The sequence below is a fragment of the Parasteatoda tepidariorum genome, unplaced genomic scaffold, assembly GCF_043381705.1.
Source record: "Parasteatoda tepidariorum isolate YZ-2023 unplaced genomic scaffold, CAS_Ptep_4.0 HiC_scaffold_65, whole genome shotgun sequence".
In the NCBI taxonomy this organism is placed as follows: Eukaryota; Metazoa; Arthropoda; class Arachnida; order Araneae; family Theridiidae; genus Parasteatoda; species Parasteatoda tepidariorum.
Genome location: NW_027261865.1, coordinates 13,834 through 24,936, shown reverse-complemented (window position 1 = coordinate 24,936; position 11,103 = coordinate 13,834). Strand labels below are relative to the sequence as shown.

Sequence of the window (11,103 nt, the reverse complement as noted above, 5' to 3'; positions counted from 1 at the left end):
ATACCACTTGGTGCTGGACCACCTGCACCCAGACTACCACCTGCTCCTAGACCAGAAGCACGGGCCCGGAGTGCTCTGAAAGCTGGATTTGCTTGCGTGGCCACAAAAATGGCGCAAAGTACAACAAGAACCTGAAAAAAAAATAAGCTGGCGTAACTATAGGGAATCAAGCGATGATTGCGTTTAATACACATTTTTTTGAATCCTAGTAAAATATGAAGGGGGGAAATTGAAAATTAATATTTAAGGGGACACGAGGCCCCTGAAATTAAAATTGTTTTGTAAAATATTTGTCTAATCTGTTGTGAATTTTCTTAAAAAATTTCCTAAATTGTTTGGTTGGTAGGTAGTTATTTAATTTACATAGCACTAGAGCTACACAATGGGCTATTTAATTTTATATTTTAAAACCGTCATTGTGTGTGTGAAATGTCGACCCAATTTTTTGGGATTACGACTACTAATGTTTAATTCCATAAACTTGTAATTTTGAACCCAGTCCAGAAGGAAACTCCTGGATTAAGTATTGGAAGAAGATTTGCCTTCGTGGAAGACTTTTTCTGGTAGAACTAACCCGACTTTGCGTTACATGGAGAGGATGACTACGAGAACCTTACACGTATAGACTGACGGCAAAGTGGACTCTAATCCATGATCCGTCTACCACTGGTACTATATTTTAACGACAGCATTGTGGTCGGTGCAAGCCGGATGCGAAATTCGTATCGATCACCCATCGCTGTGATTCGAACCCAGTTCACCACATTGGAAGGCGAAACTCTATCCCTTGAGTCACGGCTCACAATGGGCTATTGGCGACGGTCTGGGAAACATCCCCGAGGATAATCCGAAGCCATGCCATCACAGTTTTGATCTTCTGCAGATGGGATCTCTTCTCTGCTTTGGTAGCCCGAAGACCTGCTAGCGAAGTCGAGCACTTTACGGAAAAACAGTTTTACGAGGACCGATACCGTGCATCCTCGGTCCTTACGTGCTAATCAAGAAAGGCTAATCAAAAAAGTCACCCACCCGCTTACTGACAGCAGCACCTAGACAATCCAGACCGCTTTACGATCAGTTCACTGTAATTGTGATGGCATGTCTTCGGATCATCCTCAGGGATGTTTCCCAGACCGTCGCCAATAGCCCATTATACAGCTCTAGTGCGACTTAAATGAACTACAGAAAAGATCAGTCGACTGCCGGGGTCATAAATTGTTTAGCTAAATTTTTAAATCTTTGCTAATTTTAAGAATTTTTTTTTAAACTTACAATATTGTTTACTAATATGTAATAATGATGAAATACGAAAATCATCGACAATGTCTCTGTTAACAGAAAATCTCTGAATTTTATCTACAGAAGCGTAATCAGAATATAAACTGATTAGGTTTTGTTTAACTTTGCAGTGGATGAGGGGGGGGGGAATTTTCATGCCTATTTTTGTAAAATTATACGTTTCGATTCCTTCATAACACAATAAAAAATTTTGAAATATTTATTACAAAAAATTTATTCCTAGGGAAAACTAATTTTTTTGAAAAAAAGGAAAAAAGGCTTATCATAGTATAAAAAATCTAGCTTCTGCACTAGAAATTTCATTATAGCTGTTATAATATCTTTAAAAACCATTTTATTGATAAAAAACGTCAATACTAAATAACAAATATAATTATTCTTTACGTTCCAGACTGAAATTGTTTTTCGAAATCTTTATGATTCCTTAGCTCTTCTTTAGCAAAGAAAAGACAAATTCTTGAGCAAGGAAAAAACATCTGAAAACTCTGAACAATCACTATTCGGAAGAGCAAAGAAGGTATTAAAATCATCAAACAATAGTATGTTTGGAGGGAAAAAATACGTCACAAATGTGTCGCATTCGTTTAAAAAATTATCTGCTTTACTAATTTTTTCCTTCAAATGATCTGAATATAACGTAGGATATTAATAATTATCCTACAATAATAACTACATTTGATTAAGTATGCTGATAATAATTAAATTATTTTGAAAAAAATTACATTTGAGCATCTCAAATTTGTTGTTGCGGTTAACACTGTTATTTTGATATAAATGGCAGCTATAGAAAGACCATGATATTTATCATTTCAATAATATCGTTGTGATATTTCTATAATATCAATGCGATTTCTATAGTTTCGATAATATAATTTCGATATTTAACGTTTCGATAATACCGTTGCAATACCGTTTGACAAATCGGGCGACGCTGAATATTATTAACAACAAGAATTATCGAATACGATTATATCACGATCAATATCCATAAGTGAGATAGTATCTTGAATAATATCGAATACGATATTGCCGTAAGTGTTGATAAATTTAATTATTTAAACATATCGTAATATTGGGTTACTTTGTCCAGGTGAGGTAACTTTCAGACATTAGCGTTTTCCATGGCGTTTTCATACACTAGCGTTATTATAGATAAGCTAAATTAACTTTCAGATTCCTAACGCCATTTTATACGTTATTAGAAACCTTTATGTCTTTCAGTTTATTTTATACGTTATCATAATCAACAATATTTACATAATACTGCTGTTTAGATTGTACTATACAGTATACTCTCGATAGTTGAAGGAACGCTGAAAAAGCGAGTTTATGAGATAACAAGTTCAGAACTAAATATGTTCCAAAAAGTAAAAAAATATATTCTAAAATATTAATCTGAAAAAAAATAAAGTCACGAAACATAAGAATAACCACTATTAAATATGTATGTAATGATAGTTGACTGTAAGTCTAAGTTGACTAAATACAAGAATGATAATTTTATTACTAAAAGTAACACAAGAACTAATTATGCATTAAATAGAAAAGAATTGGTTTACAATGAACTTGCATTGTGATTTTTCCGAAAAAATTCATTTTCTATTTCGAAAAAAAATTCGACGTAGCGCAGAATTCCACGGTTTGCGAAGAAACCCTTCGACATAGGAATTCAAATTAACATTAGGGGTATATATATTGCCATGGGGGAAAATAACCTTCTGACATAACAAGGCGTTCGAGAAATTGAAGATCGAGATATTGAGAGTATACTGTATATAATATTGCTAATATATAATAAGCAATACTGCATATAATATTGCTAATTTTTGATTATGTATTGCTGAATAATGAGAACAGTAATTATTCCTCTGAAAATAAACTGATGTGAATAATATTTATTTTGACGTCACTATAACAGTGACGTGGCAGTGCCGGCGGCAGAAGTTTTCACGCCCCGGGCGATATTAAAAACGGCTCCCTTATCTCAATTTTGGAAAAAGAATCTGAATTTCTTAATAATAACTTATTTTTTCCTTTGAATTACCTCGATTGTGTAGTCATATCCTTGAATAATTATTTCGTAATTGTATCGCTGTATATTTATATTTTAAATTACAATATAACCTGAAAATTATAAAATCTACATCAACCTTAATTGTTGATTTAAAAATTATACGAGTAACATAAATAACAATCAACAACTTCAAGGTTAAAAAAGAAGGTCGTTAGTTTAATGAATGAGAATATCACCTCAAGTTTTTTTGAATAAACAATATAGTAATACTTTTTTAATGAGCGTAATCTTTTATAACATGAAAATATATAAGCATAAATATTAAATCTACAAAATCAATTGTTTTTGTGGAAACATTTTCTTTAGAAATTATGGAATTAGAATTTAATCCCTTTTGTGTGCCATTGTAGACCCTCAGATTTCTGTAACTTTCAGTCTGCTGAATAAAGTTCACCACTTGCTACAGATGGTGGGATGGTTAACAAAATTCTTAAATTAAACAGCAAGTTTGTAAAAATATCTTTAACTAACTATAAACTAACTTATATTAATATGAAAGTAAAATAAGTCTGCTAAACTTGTCAAGTCAACATTTTAGCTACCACTTTTTATTCTCCTCGATCCTGATTCTACTTTTGTACGAATACTCTTATGAATCTCATCCAGTGCTAACGTAAAATATCCTCAGCGTAGACGGATCCTACGTTAGAGTACCCTTGCTGTGAGGTTAACCGTGGGAAGTTTTCCTCTTCATGCAGCTCAAATGCAGGTTAGTCCCTTCAAAAAGTGCTCCATAAAGGCAAATTTCTCCCTGTACTTGATCCAGGAGTTCCCTTGTCTTCTGGATCGGGTTCAAAATTACAAGACTACGGAGTTGAATATTTGTAGTCATAAGCCCAAACAATTGGGTCGGCTGTTTATCGTCAGTCATAAAATAAAATAATTTGGTTGACGCTGATTTTAAAGTTTAAATTTAATTATCAATATAAATCAAATATATTATATTATCAATTTAAAGTTAAAATTAATTGTCAATATAATAAATATATAAGAACGCATAATTCTAAAAGAATTTATTATAATAATAAATTTTATAATAATAGAATTATTCTTCACTATAAAAATGTATATTTTCGTTTCGAATATTTTCCTTTTCTTCCCAAAGTATTACGCATTGAAAATGTTTAGAAATATTTTAAAAATTTCGTGTGTTTATTCGAGATTAAAAATGTTTGTGTCAGGTCAATAGAAAAACGATAAATTAGGTACTTCAAAATTGATGAAAAGAATTTCTTTACAAAAAATTTTCTTACTATTTAGAATAAAGTTTTAAGTAAAACATAAAAAAAAAGAGTTATCCAAATCAATATTGTAATATATTCAGAGAACTGCATGGCGAAGATTCCAATAAATAAATAAATAAAATGTGTTTTAAAGTTACTCCCTTTTACTGTAGGTAATTAACAACCGGAAAGTCGAAATGAATTCTAAAAAACTAGTTTTTAAATTTTTTATAAACTCTTTTGTTGCTCTTGGAATTAAACAGCAAGTAATGAACTATCAAAAAGACATTGATGGACGCATAATTTCTAAATGTTTGTGGCATGTAAGCATAGAATATGCAGATATTTCTATATCTGTATCAATTAATTAGTAAATCAGAGCTGTTGTTAATAGAACTAAGTTGCATGTATTGAGCAACCAGAAAGACATTGTAAATCCCCTATTCTTCTTTTGATTAGCATACAAAGGCTTCTAAATTCTTTACAAACAAATAGATATCCCGTTAGAGCTTTTCTTAATAGAATCAAAGTGCATTAAAAAAAACAATCAGAAAGAGCCTCTAAATAAGAAAATTTAAATATTTCTAAACTTCTAGTAAACAATTTAATTTAGATTTTGAAGGAGAAAAAGAGCAGTAAGTTTTTGTAATGTGACAAAATCAAACGTTATACTCAATGCAAGAATATTAAATATTATTCTAAACTAATTCAAACACAAAAAAAGTATTTTAATAAGGAATAAAAAAAGTGCAAAAAAAGTATTTGCAAATTAAACTGAATCAAGAGAAAAAACTGAATTCATATTTAAATCCATTTTTAACGAAAGAAAATAGTTTGGAATATATTTCAGATAAGAATCAGATGCTAATCTGATGGATTTTAAGATATTATGGGAGATAAACTAACCATAACTAGAAGAATTTTACTGTTTGTTTATCGATATGCTTTATCACTGTTTAACAATTTGTTCTGTAAGGGATCTGATGCCATCTTGCATTTCTATGTTTTAAAGTGCTAAATTATACAATTATTACTTTTGTGACAGGTCGTATTATTAATGTACATTATTTTTCAGTAAAAACTATTAATCATTTGTTATTTTACTAGGGGGCTAAACCCCCTAATCGCTGACGCTCACTAACCCCGATGATTGCTTCGCAATAATTGCTGTTTCTTTGCATAGAGCAGTTGAAATGAATCAATTAAAAATATGTGTACTAAAAAAAACACTTAGGCCTCAACTTCACACGTCCAAATATTTCCTTTCTGATACTATTAAGACCTATAATTGGGTATACTATAGCCTACGTCACAGATCGTGTTATTCCTACTAAATTTAACTAGTGAACAGCATTTTCTGCGAACCTGATTTCTAGCAACAAGTAAGAGCATCAAACGAAGTGTCTTGTTATAAGTCGCTACTCGCCAAGTTGGAATTGTATTAGTCTAGTTCCTTTGGAAATAATTTATATTGTTGTTTTACCGAAGTTTATGAATTTAGTAAGCATATTTAAAACTCAGTTTATTAATTAAACTAAAAGGTAAATGTTATTCCTAGTAAGTGGAAGTAGTTGTGCTTTTTTCATATTATACCCAATTGAATATAAATAATTTTTCTAAGTAATAATTTTTTATTGTTATAACAAATTTGGTGAGTGCCACAACTGTAATTTAATACTTTTGTTACCAAATGGACGGATGTATTTTAAATACAATTTTTTCATTCATTACTTTGTGCATGAAGCTGAAAATTAAGTTTTAAATCATTTAACGAATCTCTTTAAACGTCATTCATTACAGTATATTAATGTAATTTGCATTAAAAAATAATAATTGTAAAAGGGTTGATTGCAAACGATATCAAACACACCGATTCAAGTAGCTTTACCTTAAAATGTAACGTAGAATTACATTATTCTAATAATAATAATAAAAACAACCCTCCTGAACTCTTAATTTCGAAATCAAACAAAATCAAAAACGTAAAAATAACAGTACAGGTAATTTTACCTTTAAATTGGGGAAACAAAAATATTTATAACTTTATGGCATATATCAAGATTAATTGACATATATCAATATTAAATGACATATATCAATATTAATTTTAGAACCAAACGAACATGAAAATTAATGTAAGAGAACTGGATCCTACCATGTGATTTTCCAGCCAATAAAAATTAATCGACAACAAATGAATACTGCGGAATCATCATTAGATTTTTATACATTGTAAGATTCAAAGAAATTCCTACATTGCTCTAAGTTATCCCAACATGGGGTAGGTTTGAACACGAATTTTAAAATTTTTCCAAATTTTACAAATATTTGTAATCCTTCTGAAAATTTTAAGTTACTTAAAGGTAAATTCTTTTTTTCCCCCTAATCTTCTTATATATTTGTCAAATGACCAGTAGTTTTAAAGTGTTGATTTGTATAAAAATTACTTTTAGAGGAAACATTTGGATTAAAAAATAAATAAATATTATAAAACAGCAGCGGTCACCATAGCAACGCATGCAATGACGACGCAAGCGCATTGCATGATCCCATATCTCAAAAATAAATTCACCAACTTAATGTATAACAGAATTAAAAGTGAAGAAAAAAAAGAATTTTAAAAAAGTTATTAAACAGCAGCGGTCGCCATAGCAACTGTTTACTATTACTCTTGAACACAGTTGAAAAATGTGATGACGTCCAAATAAAGTGCGGACGCTATCAAATCCAAAACAAGACCCATTTTGCCATTAGGTAAAAACCAGAAAACTTCGAAAAAAATTCTAAATACAAAAAATTTCAAACGTTAAAATCAATATTTTTATTGTTTAATAACCTAATTAAAAAAAGTTTTTTCACTTTGCATAGGAAAATAATATATTTTGAGCTCCATAATCCCCGTTAAATTCTCGTTTTAATTGCCGTTTAAGTTTGGTTTTATTTCTAGTGTAAATAAAAAAACTTTTATACGCACCTTCATGTTTAAAGCAAAAGAGAAGTGAACTTTTCCGCTGAAGATAGAAGCAGAATACAAATTAGAATTCGAAAGTGCCTTGAGAAGGGAATACTATTCCATTTTATATGTTTTTTAAGTCGTGGTTGCAAAACCTGAAGACACTTCATTTCATTTAACTTAAGACAACTTAATCCAAATTAATCACTGTGTTTTAGATTATTTACTTTAAAGCAGATGCGTTTGATTTTTTTTTTAATTCTGAGAAAACTCATATAATTTAACAAAATCTGACAGCAAATTATATATAACAAACGATTTAATTTCTGTGGTAAATTTTTTTTTTTTGAAATCTGTGGTTTTTTCCCCTCTCTGTATTAAAAACTCTATACATAGAAAAAACTTTATATTATATTTAATATTGCTGTGCAAAAACTGTAAAACTTGAAGTTACAATAATCTGTAATAAATGTTCAAGGACTTCGACGAATAAAAGAATTTAACTATCGATAATTAGTTCCAGAATTATGAACTGTTAAATTTGTTGTAAAAATAACATGTGAACCAGTCTGCAGATATGAGTTACAGAATTGGAATTTGAAAGTTCTATTTTCTGAAAGAAATATATTCAAAACTCAAAAATATTATTAAAAAATAGAAAGTTCCATTTTTTAATGCTGAAAGTTCTATTTTCATACTGCGAGTTTTTTTTTCTTTCGAAATTCTAATTTTCTCAAAAGTTATCGCTTTCTTTTCGTATCTTTTTTCGTCCCTTTTGGTTCAAATAATTATTATTTATGCATTATTATTTATCATACTGACTTGATGCAAAATGTAAAAACAAAAGTATGAATAAATATTACTAAAAAAATAATAATAAGAGGTCGAGAGAGATTATAATGATGCCAGATATAAATCATTTACATCAAAATTTTAAAAAAAAAATAAGACACAAGAGAGATAAAAATTGTTCCTAATTTAAACTGCTATTTAATATTAGTTTATTTAGTATTAATAAGCAAAATTATTTCCCATTTATTACTTATTGTATCGCACATTCTGTGTTCTAAATTTTAAATATTTCTTTTTCAACATTATTTTTCAAATCTATGTACCCGTCAATTTCGCCACGACTAACATATTAACAAAACATTCATACATAAAATTATTAATAATAATAATATATTTTACTACCTGCTGAATACCCATTCTTCATATGGGCTGAAGAAAAAAAATTAATAAATCAGCATTGAACAACACTACCTAATAACGCAGAAAATGAAAAGACCTATACTGAGATACTTAATGAAGCTTAAATTATGACAATTCTTTTTATTTTACTTTATACTTATATTTTATCCTCCCCAGTGACTTTACGTTATTAAATTAAGCAAAGTAAGTTTTTAGCAGGTCATTCCAACAAAATAAAGATTAACTGTTTTTCAATATTATTTGACATGATTCTGTTGTTCTAGGCCAACAAAATAGTCATAATTTACGACAATCGAGCAATTTTTACAGAACTTATCCCTTTCGCTGATCTGTAAAAACGGTATTCGTCAAGTATCTTAAAAGCTTGTTGCAGTCTCATAAGGTATCAAACATACCAATAAAATATATTGTAGTTATATCAGTATATTTGCTATCTATTAAAAGTGCACCCAAAATTCACACAGCATCATTGGTGTCAAAAAAATATGGCGATTTCTTACTTCTCTTCTAAACGAAACAAATAAATAAAATTTCTTCATTGATTTTGCTTTAAGTACTACATAGCATTTTCTTTCTGTTTCAATTACCAGATATTTAAGCTGCGATGGCTCACGGGATAAAGCGTTCGCCTCCCAATGAGGTGAATCGGGTTCGAATCCCAGCGATATCTAGTCGATGCGGATTCCGCACCCGGCTTGCATCGACCACAGTGCTGAGGGAAAATATCCTCTGTGGTAGACAGATCACGGGTTAGAGTCCCCTTGACTTCAGGCTAACCGTGGGAGGTTCACGTGGCCTTCCTCTCCGTTTAACGCAAATGCTGGTTAGCTCCATCAAAAAGTAATCCAAGAAGGCAAAGTTTCTCCCAATACTCGCTCCAGGAGTTCCCTTGTCTTCTGGATTGGGTTCAAAATGAAAAGGCTACGGAGTTAAACTATAGTAGTCGTAAACCCATAAAATTGGGTCGGATGTTCAACGACGGTTAAAAAATAAAATTTTTTCATTGATTTTGCTTTTAGTACATAGCATTTTTTTGTTTCAATCACCAGATATTGAACCACCAGATATTGATCACCAGATATTGATGGCTCAGGGGGTAGAGCGCTCGCCTTACAACGAGGTGAACCGGGTTCGAATCCCAGCAATGACTAGTCGATGCGAATTCCGCATCCGGCTTGCATCGACCACAGTGCTGAGGGAAAATATCCTCGGTGGTAGACGGATCATGGGTTAGAGTCCCCATGACGTCAGGCTAACCGTGGGAGATCTCGTGGTCTTCCTCTCCATGTAACGCAAATGCGGGTTACTTCCATCAAAAAGTCCTCCACGAAGGCAAATTTCTTCCTATATTCCCTTGTCTTCTGGATTGCTGTCAAAATGACAAGGCTACGGAGTTGAACTATAGTAGTCGCAAACCAAAAAATTGGATCAGCTGTTCAACGACTGTTATAAAATATAAAATTACCAGTTATTAGCAAAATTAATTAAGCATATTTGGCGTCAATAATTGTTTGGCGACTTTTTACGCATCTCTTAAACGAATTAGTATCATTTTCTCCTTAAAGTTTGCTTTTTAGTACATAGCGCCTTTTTTAATTTCAATTACCAATAATTGATTAGACGTCAAAAGCGGCGATTTTTAGGGATCTCCTAATCAAATAACTTGGCCACTTTGCTTTTGAGTACAAAGATAAACTTTTGCTATTTCAATTAAAACTTATTACCAAAACTAATTAAGCATTGTTAGCTTCAATTTTACGGCGATTTTCTACATTTCTCCTTGACGTATTAGTACTGTTTCTGCAACAATTTGTATTTTGTCCTTAACTTATTTATTTTTAATTTCAAATGCCATTTATTTTAAATAATTTAGTTTTATAGAAACACCTTTTTAAATCTTATAGATAAAAAAAAATATGCTAGTGGTTTCAGATAATTTTGGGATTACTAATTTGGGGATATAGACCACCTATGTTAACCACGTTCACGTTGATCATTGTATCGGGTATAGCAAATAAAAAATAATTAAAAATTTAAAAACATGCAATGAACACCTTTTTTTTTAAAAAAAAAACTATTAATTATTATAACATAAATTTTTTCTTCTATAACTATAAACTATTTTCTTCTTTCATTAAAAGTGAAAAAATTAATAGAAAAGTGAGTAATCAATTCGCTTTTTTTTTCTCGAAATGATTTAATTTTAAAAGATTATAAAAAAAGGTTTAAAAATAAGTAAAGTTTCGATATATTGTATTGGAGGAAAGTTCGTTGTTGAATGTAGAAATTTCTTTTCTTTGGCAATGAGCTATAAACTATTTTCTTCTTTCAGTAAAAGTGGA

At 30.4% G+C, this 11,103-nt stretch overlaps 1 protein-coding gene across 1 annotated transcript; it reads right to left on the bottom strand.

Moving 5' to 3' along the window:
* Window positions 1-7,708, bottom strand: LOC107439554 (uncharacterized; the record flags this gene model as incomplete). Its single annotated transcript, XM_043056520.2, is given in 2 exon segments — window positions 1-131; window positions 7,571-7,708. Coding segments are annotated over 2 exon segments (137 nt in total), but the record flags the coding sequence as incomplete, so codon positions are not given.
* Window positions 7,709-11,103: the final 3,395 nt, after the last annotated feature.